Source organism: Sciurus vulgaris, assembly GCF_902686455.1.
Source record: "Sciurus vulgaris genome assembly, chromosome: 11".
NCBI classification, from domain to species: Eukaryota; Metazoa; Chordata; class Mammalia; order Rodentia; family Sciuridae; genus Sciurus; species Sciurus vulgaris.
This window is the reverse complement of record NC_136472.1, coordinates 115,990,348-116,015,592: the sequence shown is the minus strand read 5'-3', so window position 1 is coordinate 116,015,592 and position 25,245 is coordinate 115,990,348. Positions and strand designations below refer to the sequence as shown.

At 43.6% G+C, this 25,245-nt stretch overlaps 1 protein-coding gene across 5 annotated transcripts in view; it reads right to left on the bottom strand.

Moving 5' to 3' along the window:
* Window positions 1–18,905, bottom strand: part of LOC306640145 (alpha-tectorin) — a 70,776-nt gene extending 51,871 nt beyond the window's left edge. For 2 of the 5 annotated variants that reach the window (XM_079104099.1, XM_079104103.1), the window contains exons 1-7: window positions 17,309–17,624; window positions 16,051–16,115; window positions 12,514–12,647; window positions 9,581–9,868; window positions 5,771–5,908; window positions 5,272–5,437; window positions 1,041–1,453 (exon numbers count right to left, since the gene is read on the bottom strand). In XM_079104099.1, coding sequence (XP_078960225.1) covers window positions 1,041–1,453; window positions 5,272–5,437; window positions 5,771–5,908; window positions 9,581–9,868; window positions 12,514–12,647; window positions 16,051–16,114 — 1,203 coding nt within the window. In that variant the 5' untranslated portion in view covers window position 16,115; window positions 17,309–17,624. Of the gene's footprint in view, window positions 1–1,040; window positions 1,454–5,271; window positions 5,438–5,770; window positions 5,909–9,580; window positions 9,869–12,513; window positions 12,648–16,050; window positions 16,116–16,604; window positions 16,710–17,308; window positions 17,625–18,737 lie in introns of those variants that run through there. The other 3 variants (XM_079104100.1, XM_079104101.1, XM_079104102.1) reach the window with 3 other exon arrangements.
* Window positions 18,906–25,245: the final 6,340 nt, after the last annotated feature.

Below are 25,245 nucleotides of genomic sequence, written 5' to 3'. Positions count from 1 at the left end.
AAGCTGCAGAGACTTAGGAAGGGCAGAGCCAGAGAATGTGGAATTAGTCCCCAATCCTACCTTTTGTTTGGCATGCTACATCAACTAAACCTACAATGCATTTTTTTTTAAATAGAAATCCCCGTACTGGCATCAGTTCTGGTTTGTAATCTCCATAAAGACCTCCATGCACGAGGATTAAGGATTGCACCAGTTGCAGCAATCGACCTCTCTCGTGGTCTTGGTTATTTTTGCTTGAATAAATACGTGGTTGCAACAAGGTTTCATTAACATTATGAAAATTGGGGCCTTCACAAATTGAGTAATTGCTAGTGGCTTTCTGTGCTCCCTCTTTTGTCCGTGCCTCTGCTTGAAATCCAGGTGGACAGTGACAAGTCTCATTTGCACATGCTAAACAGGCCAGCAGAGGCCCATGTTCTTCTCTGTTACTCTAGAGGGGAATGGTGGATTCTGGGAGAGAGGTGTTTGGGCAAATCTTTCATGGGAACTTCCCACACAGGCCTCACTAAGGAAACCACCAAGGCTACTCCAGATCCTCTAGAGGCATCAATCAATGTGGAGCTGTCTCTGAAAATGAAACAACAGTTCTTAGGCAAACAGGATGGGGGCTGGGGTGGGGAAAGAATTGTTAACCCCTGATTCGTGGATTTACACCATGGTCAGGGTATGGCCATGTGACTACAGCTGTTGAAAGCCAGCTCCGTGGGAAATTAAACTGACCTCTCTTTCCTGTTACTTCTGAGCTGTGTGATTGTGTGTGTGTGTGCGTGTGTCTACCCATGAGGGTACTAGGGATGTCAATATACTTTAAATTAAAAAGTGGATAGGCACTTTGAGGAGAGAGTTTAGTGAAGCTATTGTACAAATAAAATTTGGCAAGAAAAGCATCTCACAAGGCACTTGTAGGGCAGGAAGAGCATGCATCTTTTTGGTATTGTAGAAGAAATAATGAACAGAACTGGTACGTTTGGGGAAATCTTCCCCAGGCTGAAGAATCTCTAGCTTCTCCATCTGCCCAGGAAGGATGGAAAGGGTCTCACCTTGACTTTTCCATAGCTTCCTTTGGGGATGAGAATCTTGTAGCCATTGACCTCCACAGAAAGCTCCTTCACCCAGGAGACGGCAGAGCCTCCTCGATGCTCGTTCTTGGCCTCCACACTAAAGAAGGGGAGGCTGGAAGTCTGCAAGCACTGTCGGGCCAATAGGTAGGCACAGGAGCCTTGGAAGTGGAAGAGGAAGCCATCAAAAGTATGGTAGTGCGGCTCCCCAAACACCACACACGTGCTGGTCTCCACAGGACTGCAGTAGAAGAATTTGCCTTGGGGTTCACACACCTCATAGGGGCTGCAAGAGGCCTCCTGGCAGTAGATCTCATTGTTGAAATCCAGACAGCGGCACTTGATGGTACAGTTCAGGTCATCCCAAAACACCTCCCCTCGCCGAAGGAACTGTCCTGGGGAATAAGGACATCAGAGCCAACATTTACTGAGCACTTACCTTCTGTGCCAGGAGTTGGGCTAAATGCTTCACTTTCTTTATGCTGGGTAAGCCACACAACAGGGGTTGTCCATGTTTGACAAGTGAGGAAACAGGCTTCGGAGTAGTTGAGTAATTCATCTGAGATCACTCAGCAGCTAGGGGTTAAAGCCAAGATTCCAAGATGGGTGTGTCTGAATCCAGGCTGAGCTCTTGGCATTATCAATTCCGCAGTTGGTGAGCAAACCCACATTCAAGGAAAGACGCACTGCCTCTGTCTGTGAAAGATCATGACACTAGGGAATCACATCCTTCTTCTCAGTAATCTGAGGAGGGGTATTCTGAAAGATGACCCGATGTACCCAGGTAACTCAGCAATGGTTTATTTGCTAATTTGTTCACTCAGTCAAGAGACATTTGTTGGAAGCCCTTTAGGTGCCAAAAGAGGTCAGTAGCACAAATTGGGAGTCAGATGCAGAAGGATAAATCCCTGCTCCCTGGGAAGATTCTGGGAAGAGCTGACCACTTGTGTGGAATTTCAAAGACCCATAAATCCTGTGGATTCTGCGTAAGCAGAGCTTATGTATATATGAGTTGTCTTCCCTCTACCTCTAGGCCCTGTCCAAGTCCAGCACTCTCCTCTCAATCCACTGGACAGAACTTCTTGACATATTCTAGGTCAAAAGGAGGATGCAGTAGGGGAGGGGAATGGCTTCAAGGTATGTGCCAATGAAAATATTCACTGCCATTTATTTTAGTAGACATTTAATCTTTTAAATCACTTCCCTATATAAAGACTCTCCTCCATCAAAAAACTTGGAACTTGTCATTTGCTAACATCAACCTTCACTTGAACAGGAATGTCTCTAGTCTGAGGTCTGTGATCTAGTCCTGAGTGGGTGTAGGGACCAAGGGAACTTGAAATGGTCACAACAATGCGATCAATTTTCAAAACTCCTGATTTAATATCCAGTAAAATGTTAATGTTGTTTTCTCCTCCCTGCCTCCTGGGGCCCAGTGATGCTATAAAGGAACTGACACATGTCAATAGAGATAGCCACATTTGTAAATTGAGAAATTCTGAAAGGGATCGTATCAAAGTCTCCATGTTAAGAAATATAATATTAAGAAGACACAATTTAAGAAATGTAACTAATATAATAGCATGTGTGAAGCCCTGGGTTCTATCCACAGCACTGCAAAAGAGAAGAATGTCGTGCATCAGGAATCACTGGTAGTTTGAAAAGAGTAGGCTAAGATTTCTCAAATTTTTATAAACTGAATGTCTTTCAAATCGCAGAAGCCTACGAGCTTAACTCAAGCAGAAGGCAAGGGTGCCTCAGGGATAGTCCTTTCTAGACCCGTCCAACAGGAACATGTCTCAACAGGCAATTATGCTTTATGCCTGTTGAGAATAGTGCCCCAAAATGAAATAATAGATTTATTCACATTCCCAGTTAGGTCATACACATTAGCCCTTAAAATGGGCCTTCAATCCTCAACACTGTTTGGCACTAATTCAAGGCTGCATATATTGTAACGGCCTCCTTTCAATATCATTTCCACTGTGCATTTTCAGGCTTCCAATAAATGAGAGGAAAATGCCTTTGAATAGAGGAGGTTTGGACCAAAAGGTAGACTTCCCGTGACGATTTTGTTTGTGAAATGATGATATAATAAACCAGTTCTATGGAACTGCATCTCCTGCTATCACCCAGGCCAAATTCCAATCTCATTAGATTGATATACATTCAGCAGCACATAAAAATGCATAGTAGTCTGTATAAGGATATTGAATTTGTCCTGTATATGAAACCCAAACCCATAACTCAGGAGGAAAAGAATGAAGTCCAAGTGGGGACTTTGTACACAGCTGGCATCTGACCAACTCCACAGCTCTGCCAGCCAATGTTTTCCATTATCACAGCATTTCATTCCCAAGACTCAGGTGAGAGGCTGTCAGTGGGCACTGGTGTGCAGGTCCACAGCCAGTCAGCAGCGTGATGCTTGGACAAAAGGAAAGAGATGTCTGGGTAAGGGTCTGGAACCTGTCAGGCTCTAGTCCAGGTCAGAAAGGGGAAAAGCATAATGATGCATGGCGTGAGCCTCTCTCCCAGACCTAAGTGAGGCTGTGTTTACCCTCCACAAGGGAAGGGGACACAAAATCTCAGAACTCCTGGTGAGCTTTGGGACTAGATTGTTTCCTATACAGTTTTAAACTGGCCAAATTCTAAAGCATTTATTTGCTATTTTGAACATGGGGAATTTTACAGAGTCCAAAAAGTACGGATGGCCAGGCAGGCCATTTTTCACATGTGACCTCACCTTGGGGCAAAGGCAGAAGTTTGATAAACCTGGCCACGGTGCAGGTAGTGGAGGCAGAGGGCACGGGCATTTCATACCATGTGAATATGACTTTTCTGTGTGTTAAACAAATTACACCTGAATCAAGAGATAGGCTGGAGCTTTTCTGGGCTGCCAAAACATGCAGGCCATGCTTTCTACAGTTCCAATTCGGAACTTTCCTAGAGACCTAACAACACTTTCTCAAGGTCTTCCTGTTTCCACAGTACCTTGTACTTGGGTCTCCCACAATATGTCTTACACTGTGTCACCATTGTTCTTGTGGCTGTCACTTCTATCAGATTAGTGTTATGGGAGACCTTTACCCCCGCACCTCACAAAGTGGCTGGCAATCACTGGAGCTCTCTTTGGAAACTTGCAATGGCTGTCTGACTGGTTTGGTGGACAGATGGATGAATGGAGGTAGAAATGGGTGAGTGGATGGATAAGTAGGTAGGTGGCTAGATGGGTTAGATGACTAGCTAGGTAGATAGATGGGTAGGTAGCTGGATTGGTGGGACTGGATGAATGATGTATGGATGGATGAATGGATGGATGGTGGATGGAGGGATAGATGGATGGGGACAGGTGGATGAGTAGGGAGGGGTGAGTAGACAGGTGGACAGACAGGCCCTATTTCCTTCTTTTAGTTGCTGTAGCCTCTACTCCTTCAGGCAGACATATTAACAGAAATCCCGTTTTCTGAATACTTTTGAACACATAAGAGGTAGGTATCTATAAGTGGGGTTGTTCCTGTGAGAGTCCAAGGCTACTTTGCACATCCAAAGAGGTTGTGATAGTTCAGAGAAAAGTCCAAACTTTGGATGCCAGTGTAAAGGAAACCGAGGTTCGACTACAGCTTGTTCACAGAGACCTAAAGCCAGCTTTGATTTTCCCCAAATTCCTGCATGTTTTACTGCTGCTGGGAAGATTTTAAGAGAAGTTGCCCGAAAGACTGTGCTACCTTTTCTTTCTTTCTAATCGTACTAGAAAGTACTGATTTACCCTCCTAGGGACTTGGCAACACTCCAAGTCCGCCCACTCCTGTGGATCTACAAAGTGCAGATGGCAGAGTAAGAGTAAGGAGAAGAAAAATTTAAATGGGGATGGAGACAACAACAACAAAAATAATGTTAAACAGGAGGGTTCCCTTCTGTCCATCCGCCTGAAAAATCATTCAAGATCGAGTCCACTTTGGAGTTGTGCAGAACTGGAAGCTGCGTTCGCACCGCAGGCAAGGACTTCGAAAAAGCCGCAGTGTAGCAAATGCAGAGTTTCAGCTCTCGGAGTGATGAATGCGCATGCTAAAATTACCTTGATCTCCATTACCCAGCAGAGAGATGTCAAAAGAGTAAGGCATCGGAATGAGGCCGCCCCCGTGGCTGAAAAGCCTGCCTGTCAATCTAAACCAAACAAACCCTGTTTTGTCTTAGAGAACAGGAAATGCTTTACCCCTAGAGGTGCAGCCGTTGGCCGGGTCAATTTCCTTCCCATCAACTTTAAACGCCCAGCGGCCTGGAACATTGACATTTGTGGTCTCTTGGATATTCACAATCTCAGGGGTTCTTGAGCCTGGGAGGCTGAAGAAATTGGTGAGGTTTCCACCATTAAATCCTGCCTGGAGCACAAAAGGAAGATAAGACTTTTGAGCACATGTTGGTTACCTGGTCCAATTATCTTACTTTTAGAATTCAGCACATCTGAAATCCAGTGACCCCCTTCCCCTGGATTCTTTGGGGCTGCCGTTAAAGTGCAAAAGGACTGCCTAGTTCATCCCACCCTCCAGGTCAATATCAAAGATGGGCAAGACAAGCCTCTCAGTCCACCTGCAAGACCACTCAGCATCTCTAGTTAAAAGGTGGTGGCAGGACTCGGTCCAGATTGCTGAGCAGCACAAGCAGGAATCGCAGTGATTTAAATGGGTGGGATGATGACATGGAGAACCACCTACCTGTGCCATCACTCCTCCAAGGCCTGTCAGGGGGTCCCCACCACTTGCTGTCCCGGTGGTCCAGTTGATTTCATAGTAATTGAAGAGCGTGAATGTGTAGGAGCCATCAGACACCAGGACGGCCTGGAAGGTGTTCACCTACAGGAGGGAATAGGATAGTCTCATGCCATTCCCAGGAAGTGTTATCCTCAGTGGCAGCTCCCTTACTCTGCACACCCACCACACGTCCCCCCACACCCTGTCCCCAAGAGCTCAGAGCTGTTCTGCAGCCCGACCCTCAAGCTCTGCCTTCTCTTTAAATTTGTTCTCGCCTCCAGTGGGAAAAGCGAGACATGTGGGATGGTGCATCTAAAAGAGAAATTGCCTGGGATAAACCTGGAGTCTGACTCAGCGCCCAGCTCACATCTCGGTCTTGGACCAGACAGAAGAGTCAGAGGCCCTCGCTGAGCTTGCGATATTACGAGAGCACCTATAGATGGCAGCATGAGAATAAACTATAGGCGGCCGTGGAGCCAGGGACGGGATGCAAATACCTGTTCCCACAGCGGGGTGGGTGGGAGGGTGAAGGGTGAGCAAATGCTAGTCAGTGGGATTAAAATGGTCCTCTGGATTGTGCTCTCTCCATTCCTGGAAAACACTGAGAATCTTGACGAGATGTCTCCCCTTTTTAAAATGGAAGTTGGAAAGTGGTTTTTAAAGAGCACTTTGTGGGAAGAAATTGCTCCTCTAATTGAGCATTCATGTATTACTTTCTATCTGAAAATTCTCAGTGCTCATCTGTAACTTAGACCAATGTTAAAATGGCCAATATTTTTGGCCTGTTCCCAGCAGGGTTTTTCTTTTGGTGGTGCTGGGGCTGAAACCCAGGGTCTCAAACAGGCTAGGAGAGTGCTCTACTACTGAGGGGCACCTCCAGCCCCCATTCCCACCTTACACTTAAGAAAACTGAAAACTAAGGAAAACGAGTTTCTGTAGACTTTTCACAGTGACCCTGACACAGCAAATGGGATTCCAGCCAGAGCTCCCGTTCTACCTCTCGGTGCGCTGTCATTACATGCTGTCTTAATTTTAAACTTTTTGAGACAGAGATGCTCTATAAATGCAAACAAACCTTGCAAAGAGTTCTCAGAAATAAGCTATAGCAAATTCTGTCCTTTACTATTTCCCTTTCCTAATCCCAACCCCTCATTTTCAGGAAATGCAAATAAAAAATAGAGCTGAAAGCAGAGGCTGCATTGACCTTTTTCTTTTCAATTCTAGCCCTTTCTCCAGCTTCCAGATACCATCCCAGTTAACATTTTGTCCAACTCATAGGAAGACCCAAATTCCTATCCTGTGTAATCAAACTGGGGTAGAGGATCTTGGAAGCCCCAGATCTCCCTATTTCTAGAAGGTCCCAGGGAGGGGCAAGGTGCAAGTAAAGAAGAGCCCTTTTTGTAAAGAAGAACTTTCTCCTTGAGCTCTGAGCCTGCCATAGCTGATGCTGTCTATGATAGAATCGCCCAGGTGTATGTTTTCATTCTTTGACTTCATTCACAAGAAGAGGAAAGTGGGACACAGAGATGAGTGAGCAGTTAGCTCAAGATTGCTATAAGGTCATTAGTAGGGTCAGGTTCAAGGGGTAGGTGCAAGGTCAAGGTCACATAAGGACTACAGTTAGACCTTTTTTCAAACCAGGATTCCCTGAAGAAGTGAATTCCTTCCCCCAAAGTAAAGTTGGAAATACGTTTGGTCCAAGCAGCTCTTGAGAGCAATCCATTTCCCACCCCACGTAAGTCACTCCCAATCCAACCAGCCATCTCAAGAGCACCCTGAGGCTAACTGCATTGCATGCACACCAGCCCCCAATGCACACCAGCCCCATGCACACTGTCCTTTGCTGTCACATACCCATACGCATACAGATTTCTTTAACATTCATTTAAAGACTTTTTGGGTTTGTTTCAGCAAAAACTTGTTTTTCAGTTCTTGAAAACCCCCTTTTGCTTCAGAGGACCTCCCATGATACCTGGAGGAGGCAGCTGAAGAAAGAGGTGAGGATTTAGTGCGTGTGAACCCCTGTTCTGCCTCTTAGAAGGTTTGAATCCCTTTTCCTGCCACTTGGGCAAGTTACTTCACCTTATGAGCTGGTACTTGTTGAGGGAACATTTTATGGGGTTTTAATGAAAAGTAAAAAGAGCTTCTTACAGAACTGGGTACATAGTAAGCCCTCTATAAGTATTGGATTTCCTTCGTTGAAATAAACATGCCCCCTTCTCTTTCTATGGGGCTTCCGAGGCACTGTCTGACTCTAAAAGATCTCTCAAGCCAGAGTTCAGTTAACCTGATGATCTGTGTTCCTATATGGAACAGGTAGGGCACTCTTCAAAGGAAGGGATGGATGGACACTTGCAGCTCTAGAGAAGGGCATCGTCTTTTGTCTCCAAGGAACTCAAAGCACTTAGATGTTTCCTCATTCATCTTCATAGAAAGAGATCTCACATTGTTCAGAAATTCACTCCAAAGTACAAAGCAGAAAGTATCTAAATTATCTTGCCATTTTTATTGCCAATGGAAGTTTTTTGGAAAAAATGGTGGTCAGCGTTTGATGGGCATTCCTTCTCTTTTTTTTTTTCCCCACTGACACTAAAATGTATCGATTGCTGGCATCCTGCATTCTAACGCTGTAAGATATGAGACTTAAAGGACATAAAACATCACCCGAGGAGTCGTTAGCCATCCATAACATGACAGAGGGAAATGTATGCTTCTTTGAGGTTATTTCTAACCAATGCATCCACTGTTAAAACTTGTGTCTTTCTGTTCTTCAGGACCTCTTAGAGATAAAGTGCTCAGAGATGCTCTGGCCAGAAAGTGCTAAAACACAATGTGCTCATTGCATTGAAGCTGCAAATTGCAAGGCCAGCACTTTTCAACCTCTCTGTAACTTGGGAGTTTCTGTTTTACCCCTAAACAGTTGAGTCATTGCCAAGGAAGTGGGAAAACAGATGGAATTTGAAATAATTCTAAGAAAGGGGAGGGTAGGTTTTTTGACTATCTTTGCTTACTGGGGAAATTAAGTAGTTGAAGATGCATGTGTCTGCTACTTCGAAAACCTCCATTGTCAAAGTCACCCAAACAAGCTGCAGGCTTTCATGAAAACCACATTCTGTCCCTTTATGTAGAAAGTTGATTATCTCTACGATAATGCCAGCGATAATCTTTCTTATTTGACTTTTATTTGACTGCTCATTTGGGATTTCAGAGCAGATGTTGAAACTTTATTCATGAAACGCTTTAGCTGCCCACTCTAATTAACATCAAATATGAATAATATCAACCCTGCTCATAATAACAAAAGTTATAATATAATATAATGAGCCAGGTCATTTGTGCCCAAATCCAGCACCCTACTTTTCTCTTTCTACCAGATTCTATGGAGCTGGGAAGAAAGGAATCTAACCGTGGAGGGAAACATTTGTGCCTCTGGATCCCTTAACCGTGGGGCCGGAATAGATCTCAGTGCCTCGATCACTCTCCCGCAAAACAGGAATGCCACCTGCGGCAAGAACATGGTTGAGGGACTCTTTTAGATATTCGTAATGAATTGTGACTGGGGTGACACATCTTATGAAATATTGCAGCTGACTGGACTGGTTCACTCTGATATTTCCCTCTGCTTCCTGGAAAGTGGGTGGCAAGACCCATTAGTTTAACTCAAGTGAACTGACATTCCTCAGCTCTACCAATTAGACTCCTTCACGGTGGTGAAGATGGACAAGAATTAGATGTCAGGATATGAGGCGGAAAGTGGAAAGTTTGAATTATTACAGGTGTGGTGCTGCTGCCTCCATAAAACGTGACTTCCTCCCATGTCACAATGAAAACCCAAGTGGCAGAGAAGGTTGCCATGTCTTTGAAGTACTTCCTGATGTCCTTGGTGGCTCTTTTCAAGATGACAGGGTCCATGGTCTCTCTGTAATAGATCTCGCCTCGAATTCCATTGTGCACATCTGCCCAAAATGGAGCAATGAAGGCCCTCCCATCCGTCAGGGGAAAGGATTCTGGTGTAAACTGGCTCACTAGCACATTGAAGGAGACAACACCGTTGTTATTGACCTACAAAATAAGAGAGGTTTTGCATAATGGATCTGAAACCAGGACAACTTCACAAATAAAGACAGGCATTTGCCTAATTGTAGGAATGGAAAAGACTTCTCCACTACTGACTTAGAAACCCCAATGTCAGCACCACAGTTCAAAGGAGAAGATTCCTGTACTTCCAGACATACGTGCTGGTTTTTCTTCACTTTCAGTTTGTAGTCGGCTTTGTTTCTTATTAACAGTCAGTCTCAATTTCATGGTGTCTGTCCTATCTCTGTTGGCACTTACCAAATACTACCAGGTTGTGCCTGTATGTGTGTGCTAGGTCAGCCTTGGGGCAATGTGGGTAATTAAGCTAGATTCAGAATGACAGATTCGAAATAGAAAGGAAAAACAAAAACACAGAAGCAAGTTAAATTAAAATTCGAGGAGCTTGCTATTAGACCTTGATTCTTATTTTGTAACAAAAGAGGAGAGTCAGAGAAAGATAAATCAAATACTCTTTCATCGAACTCAGATCTCAGGATGAACTGTATTCCTGCTCTAGATGAGAACTTTAAGACTTCTGTTGATGTCACTCAGAACTGTGAACTCAGAACAAGGACAAGGTTAAGACCTACAGATGTCCAATTCCATTCCGCCTCTTACAGTTTGATAGCTTCCTTGTACAATCACTGCCTCAAAATTGAGACATGAGTACTTTACATTATATATGTAAATGACTTGTTTATGGTGATTTCTTCGTGATTTGTAAATGGTTCAGGAAACTTATGCAATTACAAAACCTTACCGCAAATCACAAGTCAGTATGTTCCCTTGCACAGGACCTATGAATAACCCAGCCTCTGCCTGTCTCTGAGGTGAACCGATTTGCCCAGTGACTTGCATAGCTTGGGAGCAGAAACTTCCATGACGGGAATGTATGCGGCTCCTGCATAGGGAGACCGGGGCCATTTTCCTTTACATTCCAGTTGTTTAGGTCCCTATTGATCAATAACATCATGAACATTAATAGTGACCCACAGGCAAGGGATCTGCACCTAGGTAAGGGCACCTTGTCATGCCTTGGAAACAAGCATATGGGGTTTGGGGAAGGAAGATGGAGATCACGCTAGAGGGATGTTAACAGCCTTTTGTCTTCAAGTAACAGGGAACAACCCAGAAGTTTGCCAAAGGATTCTACTACTCAAAGACCTAGAAACTCAAAATGATTTACCCTGGAACATGTATGCCCCAAACTATGGTTTATCCTTTGGCAAGGGCAAGAATTTTTCAGGCTCCTTGCCGCATTATGTAATGGAGGGGGAAAAAACAGCTTAACTGAATACATTTGTTCTAGAGACCTGGGAAGCTAAGGTACTGGGAATGGAAGTTCTGTACTCCCCTCTCATCTCCAAAATCAGGTCAACACATTCCAAAACTCACAGTCAGCTATTACAAACACAGACTAGGGAGGCCCTGCTGTGAGCCGAGCATAAAAGGCATTTCAGGATGCCAGAGCGATGTGTTTGCTAGGGAATAATAGGTGTAATTAAAACACACAGACTCGCAGAGGAAGCTGGCAATGACTCACATGTGTTTTGATTATATTCTATAGTTAAAATCAGTGGTTCTCAAACTTTCGTGAGCTTTGGAATCACCTGGAGGGTGCATGAAATTAGATTACCAGGCTCTCCTCCCAAAGTTTCTGATCCAGTAGGACTGGGTTGGGGCCTGAGATGTGACCTTGCTACCAAGGGTCCAGGTGATGTTGATGCTGTCAATTCAGGGTCAATGGTTAGGTAATAGCCACTGGCTAGGTATTGGAAGAAGGAACTATTTTTGAGTGGGACTCAGCCCTCACTCGCTAGTGATGAATCAGCTGTACATCAGAAGTTGGGAAAGCAGAGGTCTCAGAAGTGGAGAGGACAAGAGGTAGAGGTGCTCGGAGTTCCATTCATTTCTCTGAGCAGGACACAGACTAGGATAGGCTATGGTATAATCTACATATAGCTCCTTTAGTCCCTCAGGGCCAAAGATAGAAAAAGTCTCAGCCACTCTGAACCTTTCTCTTGATGTGCAACAATCTCACTAGCAGCTAAACCAATGATCCAAAAAATCGCCTGAGTATGTAGGTGCCCAGGGGAGCGCTGACAGAGAAAGGTACTATTTCTTAGTGAAGCCATGAAAATGGTACAGACCCAATGAGGGTGGCCAATTCTGCAAACAACTCTTATATGATAGTTGATTAGCCCGAGCTCCAACTTTGCTTCAAATTGGTTGGAAGCCCAAGAACAGCAGGTACCTAAACTTTTCACACCCCCAGAAGGGAAAGAAAAATGATATTGCTCCTATTGTGGTTCATTGTATCTTTTTATCTTGTCGAGTAGCAGAAATAATGTTCATGGCATTGGGGCCTCTGCTTCACTTCTGTGTTTAATCACCCACAAAAGCAATTTATTGCCCTGTATACTCCTCTACTATGAACATTAGCCATTAAATATACCTTTGACTTTCTTAATCATAAAACCTATCAGCTCATGAAATCTCAGAACTTGTCGTTTTGGCTGCCAATAAATCCTCCATTCCAGAGCCTTGGGAGAGGGTATTTAAAATGCTTTCCTTAATGACAAACAAAACAGAGCGCCACAGAGCAACAGCTGGGCTGCTCCTCCACTTACATAGACGGTGCGGTAAGGAACGCCGAAGAACAACACCGGGATGGCCAGCTTGATTTCAGATGAGCTTCCGTCATCTACTTTGGGGGTTTTGGTGTCATTCTGCCAAAATGGATACATGAGCTCCCTGGGCTGAGCTGTCAAGAAACACGGTGGTTAGGCCAATGACGACTCCCTCTTGGTTTTGGCCAGCTACTTCCGTCTCGTGTAAAGCCAGCTTCTCTGAGTATGGCTTCCTAGCTAACCACAAGTCAAAGAGCCTTGCCTTTCATCCTAACCTAAGCCGTATGCAGGCCTTTACCTTCTGCCTCTGGAAAAGGGGAAATAGGAAGGACACCATTTCTCCTCAGGAGAAAGCACTTTGTGCTCCATTCTGAGGCTGCGGTGCATTTTGGAGAGAGCAATGGTGAGAATCTGCTGGAAGGCAGTGAAACCACACTGCCTGGGGCTGTCAGAGTACTGCAAGGAGGCCTCTAGGTCTGGCATGGCTCAGGAGGCCTTGCCTCTTGACTAGAAAGCAAGGTAGAGAGAAGATGGTGTGGCCATAGTGTGCCCTTCTAGGCCAAGAATCCTACTACCAGGTCTTCTCCTGAAAGGAGTCTCCTCCCTCCTGCTACACAATAGGAGAAGAAGATACCAGAGCCCCGAAGGAAGTAAACAACAGTTGGAACCAGGACAAAGTGGGAGGAGAGGGTTTGTAGTAACTGGCCTGTGAATGACCTTGATTGAGGGCTGGATCTGAGAGGCTCTGTGCCCATCTCCTGTTCACAAAAGGCAGACATGGGATCTTCTGAGCCCAGGGAGGTTGGGCACTTGAGAACTCTCTGGAGAGGAGGCCCAGGGCGCTTCCTCATCCTCCTGGTCAAAGGTGAAAGTCATCACACAAACACACACACAGGCCCCTCCTGTGACTGTGTCACCACCTCCTTGGGTACTTGGCTTATTTCTTCTAAGTTTCCCATTCTAACTCTTGCAAGGCGTGGCCTGGTTTGGCAAAAGAAATGAGACAACTTCCCCAGGGTCTATGTTACTAAGCACCAGGTCCAATTGCATTTATGAAATTATCTACATTTCGGGTCTCTTTTCTCTGCCTCTGTTCTTTCTTCTCTTGAATAAAAATAGAACAATGAAACATCATCTCTTTTTTTTCCATTTAAAAAAATTGTCATTTTCAGGGACAGCAGTAGATCCATTTTGGACTTCTGGCCTTAGCTCTTGAGGTCCCCGTTCACAGCCATCAGAGGCTGGCCCCTTCATGCCCATTCCCACGTCAGGCCCTCTTCTTGGGAAAGTCCCTGTTCTGCGCTGATGGAGTCGATAGGATTGTGAGCAACTGGCCAAGGACTGTCCTGCTCCATTGGGAGTCTTGTTAGTGAAGAGAAAACAGCTTACGTACAGGAGCGCACAGAGTGGACAGAGAGCAGCCCAGAGCACTGGGCAAAGTGCCAGCTCCCTAGTTCTGGAGCAGAGCAGGAAAAGATCTGCCTGGACAAAGAGCTGATCTCTTTCTGAGGGCTCACAATGTAGGACAGCAGAGAAAACTAGCCCAGGCATTAGTGTGTGTGCCTTGTTCCCCTAACCCCAGAAGTTTCAGGGAAACCAATCAACTCAACCTGTAGGAGGCACTGTCGATAGTTTATCCCAGGAGCACTGAGCCAAAGGGCAACACTCCATGTTACAATCAGTTCTTGAAGCAGGATCTTCTAACATTCCTGTTTACTTAATAGTAACAAACTCTAAATTCCTGTAAGATAGGAACTTGGAAAAAACTTCCTTTATAATAATACCTACTACAACTTTAGGCACAGACACTAAATTGAGGGTGATAGATTTCCTCAAACAAATAGTAACAAATCAAGTCATGCTATGGATTTGTCCTTCATGGGGAAATTTTAGGTGTCATGCCCAAGTAAGAAAAAGGCATTCAACTTGTGTTAAAGGGCTCAAATTCACCTTGAATTACAATAATGTTCATGGAAAGGTTAATTGGCATTTTGGACAGTGTTGGCCAATTTGCCTAGGATGGGAAAACGCATAAGCCCTCATGGAGCAGAAAGAAAATAGCGTGAAGATTGTCCTGATTTCTCTGTCTGTCCCAAATGTGAAACAAGTTTCAAATTTCTTCTTTTCCTGAGTGATCCTGACTAGTTTGTGATTTTGAACAGGAAAGAACATGCATTTGAAGATTTTCAGTCTGAAAAACAATACAGACAATATGGATATCTAATATTATAAATATTCAATAAGTACTTGTTAAATAATAAAAGAATGCTTAATAAAAAGGGGGTAGGTTTCCCAGGCACAGTGGTGCATGCCTGTAATCCCAGCAGCTCCAGAGGCTGAAGCAGGAGGATTGTGATTTCAAAGCCAGCCTCAGCAAAAGTGAGACACTAAGCAACTCAGTGAGACCCTGTCTCTAAATAAAATACAAAATAGGGCTGGGGATGTGACTCAGTAGTCAAGTGCCCCTGAGTTCAATCCCTGGTACCCGCCCCCCCAAAAAGCGAGTAGGTTTAAACTATAGCAATTTCCATCTCAGAAGCCATTTTTAATTTCTTAAAAATTATATAGATAAATATAAATAGCAGCATGTCCTATCAATAGTATCAGAGTTTGTAAAATAAGGAATATCTCTACCCATGTTGCTCTAAGCTGAAATGTTCACAATAAACGTAACTGTATTTTCAGGATTCTTTTTTCACCCAAGAAAATATACTTTCTTGGAGTAAAGGTAGGAGGTTGGAGTTCAGCAGGATTGTTGTGGGGTTTACACACTCTAGCTAGTTCAATTCACCCAATCTTGGAAAAAGTTGCAGCCTCACATGGTCATATAGATCTGTTCATCTAAGACTTGTAACCATTCACCAGCTGAACTAAACAAACATAACAGCAAAATAAAGAAAGACACTTTAGAATTCTAGCCATAAAAGTTCAAGATCAATGTGCACTGCCCCATCTTTCTTGTCTAAAATTTTTTTAAAAAAGAAAACAACAGTAAAAAGAAATATGTGTGGCCTTTCATTTACCCAGGGCAGAGATAAAAGAAAAAGGACAGAGAAAAGAAGGAACCACAGAGTTAATAATTGTCTTATTCCACTTGCAGTTTTAAATTTTTGACCATGTCATAGGTCACTGATACACAGTCACCAACACCAGTGCCATTGTAACTTCTTAATTTGGAGCTAAAATAAATATATTTTTTAAAGTCTCCAATACAAGTTAAATGCCTTCAGGGAAATCAATAATCAGGCACCTCCTCTACATACTTTTAATAGAAATAATTTGCATTATTTTACAGAACTCCTTCAGTATCTACAAATTGTGTTCCAGGTTAAATAAGAAAAAGTGAGAATATAAGTGAACATCATTCAAAGTTAATGTATTTTACCCTCAACAACAGAATTTGATTTACATTTTTTTCTCAATGTATCTGTAGACACATGTACACCTGCCCTTACAATCATGGTTCCAACAAAAGTGTCTCTTTATAAATTCAAGAGCATGCTAATCGAGAGCTTTATGGAATTCTGTAGTACTCACCTTGGTGCCGTACAAGTGCGAAGATGAAAGAGACCCAAATTCTAAGTAATGATGAATAATTCATCCTGGAATTTTAAAAAGAAAAAGAAAAAAAAAAATCCCCAGCTTGCCAGAGTAAATAGAACACCAGGTGTGTTTGGTGGCAAATCCCAAGACATCACAACCATCATAGAACAAATTCACATCACAATATCAATAGTTCTGAGTCGGGCTGAAATTCCCTGAAGGCTGCAGGTCCTCCTAAGTTCAACACTTCATGAACAAATTAGACCCCAGCAGAAGCCATCTGGAAGTGCAATGAGATCACGCAAATTGTCAGGTAATTATACAGTATCAATGAGAGCAGCTCTGAGTAAAGGTGGCATCTGATTAAGCCCCCCCCCCCCCCAAAAGAGCACCTAACTCCGCAGGTCCAGGTCTTGGGCTGTATCTCAAGAACACAAAATCTGAGACTGGCTTTCCTGATTTTCCCGAGGGCTTTCCATCAGGATCAAAGAAATGTTGGTGAAGACACCATGCATTCCTACAGGTAGGGAATTGATTGTTTGCATTACCTTCTCAATGATTTGGAGCCAACCCATCATTTTACCGTTCAGATTCATGTGTTGTCTGAGGCTCTCTACCAGCTTTCCATAGCAAAGTGAATGATAGCTACATTGGTAATAAAAAGGAACCACACCAGCGTTGCTCCTTGGAATGACAATAAAGACAGAACCCAGCACACAAGCAAGTAATTAGTTCCAGCAAGTTAATTAAAGAAAGAACATTGCAAAACTGGACGTGCTCTCACATTAGTTTATAATCAGTTCTACTATGGTTTTGCTTTTCATTAGGGGCATGGATGGTGTGTGCCACTCCCAAAGCTAAGATGCAAACACACATGTAAGCCCCAACTTAAACACACACAAAGTATGTGTCTAGCCTCTGAAATTTGTCCCCAACAGTGTTCTTACAGAAACTTATCATCGGAGGTTATCACCATTCTCAGCCAAACTTTCATGAAAAAAGTAAAGAATTCATCTTGTGAGACTTTTATTGTAAATCTCCAGTTGTTAAGTTATACACATTGAAATTTGAAGCACATATTAAATATTAGTCAGTTTCGCTGAAAATGGCACAGAACTTCAGTAGAGACACACACCGCTCCAGCGGAGCAGGTGCCACGCAAGTTTAAGACAGGAGCCCTCAGGGAAACAGTGCAGAGAGCAGTAACGGAGGATTCATTTAGACATTTGTATTTATGAAAAATGTCACTAACCTGTTCTGTAGACACTGGAGGAACTGAGTCAGAAATATTAAGCCAAATCTTGGTCAACCAGGAAAAATTAGGTAAAACAAGAATTCATGTCAGTTCTCCTCAACTTGCTGCCAATTATTTCTGATTCCTGAAATGATGTCTGAATCCGTACTCTTAAAACCAAAAATTCAGTTAGTTCTGCGCTAGAGTCAGGGAAGTGTTGAGTTGCAATCGAGGTTTTTTTCTATTGATTAAGGAAAAGTAAATCTAAAGATCAGTTTCAGGATTGCGTAGAGAGGTCCTTTCCTTGAAAAACTAGACCTTCCCCCCTTAAAAAAAAAAAAAAAAAAAGTAGATTCATTTGGAAATGTCAGGTACTTGGAGCTGAAGCCTTGGTTCTTTCTGATCAGAATCACTTTGCACTGAAAAACACAAAAAGAAAACCCCCCTTCTCCTTTTGTACCCAAAAGAAGGCAACTGTATAATGTTACAGAATTAGCATCCACCGGCATGGGATTAAAACTGCAAACAAAGCTGCTGCCTCCAACATTTAAATGAAGTTGGGTTTCTGCTGAAGTCTCTCTCTCTCTCTTTTTTTTGTTTCTTTTCACAGATAGAATCTACTCTGGTTTTTCACAGGTATGCATGAAGTATTTAAAGAAACTTTCCCAAACTTTTCTAGGTTTTATTCCCTCTCTTTTCTCCCTGACACACACGGTGCAGTGGGAAGGACAGGGCACTTTCCAGGCAAAACTGAATGATACAAATCCCAGGGCGAGGAAGGAGCTTCCTCAAGGGGAAGCCCAGCATGTCCTGGACACCTCCACTGGTGCCCACTGAGGATTCTCACAGGGAGAGGGGCACAGACTCCTCCTGAGGAGAATGTGCAGTAAGTAAAGAACTTCAGAGATATTGTACCAGGGGAACTTGTGAGCTCCATGCTCCCAGGCATCCAGTGAATGCAGGATGAGAAAAAATGGCTGCTGCTTAAACTAAGTCTACTGCCCAAAGTGTTCAAAATGAAATTTGGTAAGAAAGAAGTAACTTTCTGAATGCAGCAGCAGGAGTCTTTTTCAAATTAGTGAAAATCTTAAAATTATTTCAAAGTTTTCTCTGAGCAGACATTGAAATGCTCACTGTACTAAAATAAATAAATAAAAATAAATAAATAATTCCAGGTCTGGGCAAGTTGTCCTAAAACAGAAAAGAGTGTTGGAGGAACTAAAATTTTAGCCTAAATTATACAATATTTTTTTCCAAAAGTCTATGATCATTCAGTAGGTTTTGCACAGTAAGTTTATTCTCTCACCAGTAATATGAACCATTCACCTCTACTTACTTATAATGTCAACAATCTGTCTCCCTCCAAAAGGCACATATTTATATAACAGAAGATCTAGTTTTGGGGGTGCTTATGTGAAGTAAAATTAAACCCAAATCCAAGACTCACCTAGGGAAGCTCTGTATCCTGTTCTTATTAAGGTTTTAGTCCAATGGTCAACCTAAATGTTTTGAAGCAAGAGTTGGCTCTATTTAAAAAAAAAAAAAAATACTGCTAGTGGCATACTAATTTCTTTGGTCTTCTTTTTTCAAGCACTCAAGGATATTTCTATCTTAGCCCTTTGGACCCGTATTAAACGCCTCGCCCTTCTTGAGGAAGGACTGCTGCTGGGATAGATGCCATCTGGGTCTAACCAGACACACCGGATGGTGGCAGGAATGAATGAGAATGACTTTGGGAGTCTGGCTGCCAGTGAGCGCCAGGTGCCTGGGGAGAGACTGTTCTGGCTGATCACTGTTGGGCTGGGAAGTTGGTCAGTGAGTGGTCACAGATGGACAAATGACAAAAAATCTCTTTTCCTGGCATGTCAGCAAGAGGACTTATTTTGTTGAAGCTGTGAGGTGGGCAAAGACTTCTGCCAAGATTTAGATGGGGTGGGTGGGGTGGGGGTGGCTTGGAGCTAGTCACCCAAGACATCTGTGCCTCACAAAGATGGCACAGATTAATGCTGCTTTTAGGCAACAGGAGATACCACAAACAAGACAAAAGAGAAAATGTTTCTTTTCTTTCTTAAACTGGGGATTAAACCAGTGGAGCTATACCACTAAACTAATTCCCAGCCCTTTTTATTTTTTATTTTGAGACAGGTTCTTGCTAAGTTGCTGAGGCCTTGAACTTGTAATTCTCCTGAGGTCCTGGGATTATGGGTGAGCCCCACTGTGCCCAGCTAGAATGGGCCTTATGTGAGCAATATTTGTGTTTTGTTTTGTTCTCTTAAGTTTCTTACACCTTTTCTGTGAAATAGATGGTCAGATTTGAGCTAGTTTGAAAGGATGCAGCTGCTACTGGTTGCAGCAGACAGAGATGCTCCACTTAGATCTTCTTCCAGAGAGATATGGGGCATGCAGCTGGCAGCTCAACTCCTCAGGCCCAGCATCAGCACTGGAGCAGGGGCACACTTTTCATGGAGTGGTCCCTGGTCAATAACAGAGCAAAATGGGGTAACAATGGCCTAACACATTCCACTTAAAGCAGGTCTCCTCTGTTGGGTAGATTTGCTCCTAAAGCCTCAGTGGTAAAGACTATTCAAGTGAAGCAGTTCTATTATGCAAAATCAGTGCATAGCTGGGAAAAAATATATATATACACACACATATCATATATCATAGTTGGGAAAAATACACACACACACACACACACACACACATATATATATACACATACATACATCATTTATTATGCACATACCCCATGCATGTTTATTCTATATAGTTCAGTAAAATTATGTATATTTATATGTGCAGCCATGTGCTACATGACGATATTTCAACCAACAACAGACCACATCTGCAACATGGTCCCATGAAGACTGTATAACTTAGTGACATTATAGCCATCTTAGTTTGTGTAAGTGCACTCTGTGATATTCACACAATGATGAAATTGTCTAATGATACCTTTCTCAAAGGGTGTCCCCATGAAGTGGGGAGATATAAATATAGATATATATAGAGAGAGTATACATGTACACACACACAAGTGCATGGACATATATACAATGTGCATGTGTGTGCATGCACATGTGCGCACGCACACACACACACACAAACACACACACACAATAGAGCTATCTGGGTAGATGCTCCTGAAGATTTTGACTTCCCAAGTTTCTTCAAACTACTGGGCCTTCAGACATGTCCCGCTCCACCCCATTAAGAGCTAAAGTTTCTCCCAGCACAGGAAGACAATAGAGAGAAGTTTCAACCACAGGCAATGATTGCCCTGCTGGAAAACTGCTCCCACCTCCCTGCTATAATCAGGGTCAGGTTGTAGCATAACCCAGCCCTCATGCCAGGCCTGAGTAAAGAGAAAAGACACTATACCTTTAAAGGAGCTGCAAGATCTGGCCAGCACACACTGGCATAGGGAGGGGGATGGGGAGTACCCAAAGGGCTGGATTCAGAGGGTGCTCCACAGGGGAAGCTGGATCATGACACAGAATAAGGGAAAGGTCACTGGCCTGGGCACACTTTCTAGTGAGATGGGCTTTAACACTATGTCAAGGACCCCAAAGGAAGGTGCAAACCTTTTCTTAGGGTAGCCACTAGAAGCCTGGAAAAAGTGGTGGCTCACATTGAGTGAGACTGAGATGCCTGAATTACTGTGGCAGATGGCAGAAGAAGGATTGAAAGGCTCAGGGGACAGACACACCAGCCACTGAGGCCAGGAGGAATATACTGGCCTCACCTAGAGGCTCAGTAGTGATTCCCTTCTGCAGGTCAGGACTAATGCTGGGTGGTGATGGTAGAGCTGGCTCCCTGATGGCCACAGAGATGATGAGCATCAGATGATGAGCATCTACTGCCTGAAGCTGGGGCGGGGGGTCATAAATTTCATAATGACCTAGAAGATCAGAGTGGTAGTTAAAGGGACTGGATTCATAAGGAGCTCTGGAGATGGTTAATAGAGCAGGAAATACAGGGGCAAAGTTGATGGGCTACCAGCAAGGATATTGCTTACTACATACGTCACAGAATTTTTAAAAAGAGGAAGAATGGATGAGCAAAGACTGAGACCTGCTGTCTCAATAAGAAGTTGCCATCCATGCTCAGTTTCTGGATCTGAGTCGGTCTTCAATCTAAAATCTTTAGAGTAAAAAGGCAAATGGTCCCCAAAGGGAAGCCCTCTGCACTGACATGGCAAATATACACAGATGTAATTAGGCCAGACAATCCTTAGAAGACCTATTGCCATTTACTCAAGAGACTGCAGACTGGGCAAGGGGCATCTCAGACATTTCGAGGACTGTTGGACAAGGGTTGAGTTAACATCAATTTCGGAAGATCCCATTAGAGTGGAAACATATAGGACTGGGGAAGAAAGAATCCTGACAAAGTCGAGGGTACAGTAAACCCACAGGGGCTGCGGAATCTAGATGTCATTTTTCTAGTCCATTTATATCTGGGATTGACAAATTCGGTGCATCGTGTCCTTGGTGTGGGGGTAAAGAGTGATCATAGTGAGGAAGGCAAGTAGAACCCTCTAAAATAGCTTTCTCTATTCCAGTCACTACTAAAGAATACTGCATCTAGCTGGGGGGAGGTTGGTCAAGAGTAGTATTACCCTTCAGAACAGGGGCATGGACTTTACCATATTTTCATTTAGCTGGCCAGGATAGATACTAGTGATTGTGAATTGCCTCAAGCTCAATCAAAGTAGCCTCAATTATAACTGCTCTGCTAATATAGTTTCTTTTCAAGAGCCAATTGACATGGTTTCAGGTGTATGATATATGGTCACTCATTTGGCAAATACATTTTCCCCCTGTTTGAATCAATGACTTGTGTGGAACAGATAGCAATACGCACTTTTGCTCCTACTGTTATGGTTCGATATGGCTTATCCCCACCAAAACTCATGTTGAGGCTTGTGGAAGATGTTTGGGTCAGCAGGGCTGTTAGTCAGCTTTCCATAACTGTGACCAAATGCCTGAGGGAAATCAACTTATTGGAGGAAAGGCTTATTTTGGCTCAGAGTTTCAGAAGTTTCAGTCCATGGTCAATGGGCTCTGTGTACAACTGTGGTGAACATGACAGACATGGAACACATGGTGGAGCAAAATTTCCCTCCTCATAATGGCCAAGGAAGGAAAGGAAAGAGGAAGGAAGGGGCAGGGGGAAAAATACACCTATCAAGAGCATGTTCCTCCAAACCTCCTTCCTCCAACTAGGCCCACTTCCTAAGTTTCTACCACCTCCCAATAGCCCCTTATGCTGTGAATCCATCAATGAATTAATCCATTGGTGAGATCATAGCCCTAATAATCATGTTACCTCCCAAAGGCCCCACTTCTGAACACTGCTGTACTGGGGACCAAATCTTTAACACATGGGCTTCTGGGGACATTTCAGATTGAAGCCATGACAAAGATGGAGCCCTCATAAATAGGTTAATGATATCTGTGGGATGAGTGCTTGGTCACTGGATAGGACCAGTTATTGTGAGGGCAGGTTGTTGTAGAGCCTTTGTTCTCTTTGTCCCCTCCTCTCTTCCATACCTGCTCACCTGCCCTTCTGCTTTTCCACCATGCATAGAACAGCATGAGGTTCTTATCAGAAATTGAGCAGATCTATTGTACTTCCAGAACTGAGAGCCAATCTAAAACTCTTTTTTCTTATAAATTACCCATTCTCAGGTAGTCTGTTATAGCAACAGAAAAGGGATTAAGATACTCACCTTCTTTTCATAATGCAAAAACATATGGGCCACCTGGGTCCTATGAAACATTGCCTTGATTCATTACATTAGAAACATTAATTGTTTGGGCCTGATGAGCAAGAGATGGCTAGCAGGCTGGGCTTCTTGGTAAGATGCATGTGCTCCAGAAGGTGAGAGATAAATTCTACTTAGATTCAAGGCTGCTACTTCAGTTTTTAAGAAACAGGTGATCAGGAACATCTTCTTCAAAGTAAAAGATAAATTACTCCAAAACTTCTCTTTAAAAATATTTTTTTCTTCTTGGTATTTTTTTTGGGGTTCTGGAGGCCACACATTTCAAACCTGGGAAAATTGCTCCAGTTCATATTTCTATATAGAATTCAGCCAGTTTTGAGTTGGGCTGAGAACATGAAAGAATTTTGTAGCAGCTCCAGGCTACAATGAATACAATTCTGCTACTTTGGCCATATGTTCAGTTGACCCTTTGATGTTGGAAATATGGAGTTTACTGCAAACCACAGTAGTTGATCCATAATGCAGGTCCCCTGGAGTTCTGGAGCAAGGTCATACCATTGGCAGAAAAGAATTACACACTTTCTGAAAATAAGCTCCTAGCTTGTTACTGGGTCCTGCGATGGAATATTTGGTCAAGAGACAAATAACCATTTGTAACTTCCTGTCATAATCTGGGCCCTCTTGGACCCAAGTCATAAAGTCAGGCAGACCCCAGAGCAAATCCGTCATATGATGGGAATGATATATCTTGGCCTGGTCATATCTAGCTGCCTAACTGGGTAGTCCAGACCTTATGTCACCTGCTACAGTTGCATCAATATCCCTTCCCCTAATTGAGACCTCAGATCACACATACGGTCAGATGTGAAGAGACATATGTAACAAACTGAGGGAGGAAGAAAAAGCCCACTCTTGATGTATGGATGAATGGGCTTGGTGTGTGTGTGTGTACAGGTTAATGCAGATGGTGGCTACTTGACAGCCTCACTTGTATTTCTCATGTGACCCCTTGGTAGTTCTCAAGAGAGGGTCGTTGGTTTCAAAAGACAATGATCAGGTAGCATCTTTCCAATGTGTGGAGCTTTGGCATGTGACTGGGCCTGTGATGGGACATTTGTCCCAGAGTCAAACTTCCCTGTGTAATTCATCACATAATTTGTGTCAAAGGAGAAGCGTTATGAGTTGAGAGATGTGCAAACTCAGTGACAGCGATGATTCCCAGAGCCAACTGGGCAAGGGCTTGGAAGGAAAAGGATTGGAAACCTGGTGACAAGGAGGCCTGGAGCACAGACATGTGCACAGACAGACGGGGTAGACACAAGGCACGATGATCTTTGCATCATATATTAACACCCACCAGAAAGCCTCCATTCCAAAGAGGGACTAAACAACCAAGTCAATAAATGAACTGGTTGGTTAATGTGAAGCACATTGTCAGTGTCAGTGCCATGGACATGTGTAAAGTGACCACAGCAGCAGGGATGGGGTGCATGAAATCAGTAGCATAAATTCCCATTTAGCAAGATTGTTCTAGAATCTGTAGCCTGTGACTGTTCAATATGCCAGTAACAGACCAAAGATGACCCCAGGATGTCACACTTCCTCAGGGAGAACAACTGGCCAACTGGTGATAAAATGACAACATTGGACTTCTTTCTTTCTGGAAGGGCTGGTGGTTACTTCCCATAGGGATAGAGCTGCTAGCATGCCTTTCTTGCCCAGAGGCCTCAGTCAGTGCCACTAATGGAAGACTTGCAGAATGCCTGATCCACAGGCATAGAATTCCATGCAAAGCAGCATCTGACTAAGAAACCCACTTCACGACAAAGTGGGTGTGGGTGTGGCCCATGACTATGGAATCTGCTGAGTAGTATATACATAGTATGGTGTGGCAGATGCCAGCCCAGTTGAGCGCTGAAGTGAATTGCTTAAGAAGCAGATGAGGTGTGGAAGTAGACTTCAAGGTTGAAGACAATATCATATGAAGATGAGGTGCTACCCCCAGGACACTGTGAGTCAGGGATCTTTGTGTGCTAGTGTCCCCAGTGGAAGACTACACGGATCTGGGAACCAACGTACAGAAGCAGGTGTGCCTACATTTGCCATTACTGTCCGTGATTACTGGGGCATGCTATGGTCGGGATGTGACTTGCGTGTCCCCCGATTATAAGCAAAGACTGGTCCCAGGATGGTGTTTTGGGAGATGGAGCCTCGCAAGAGGTCT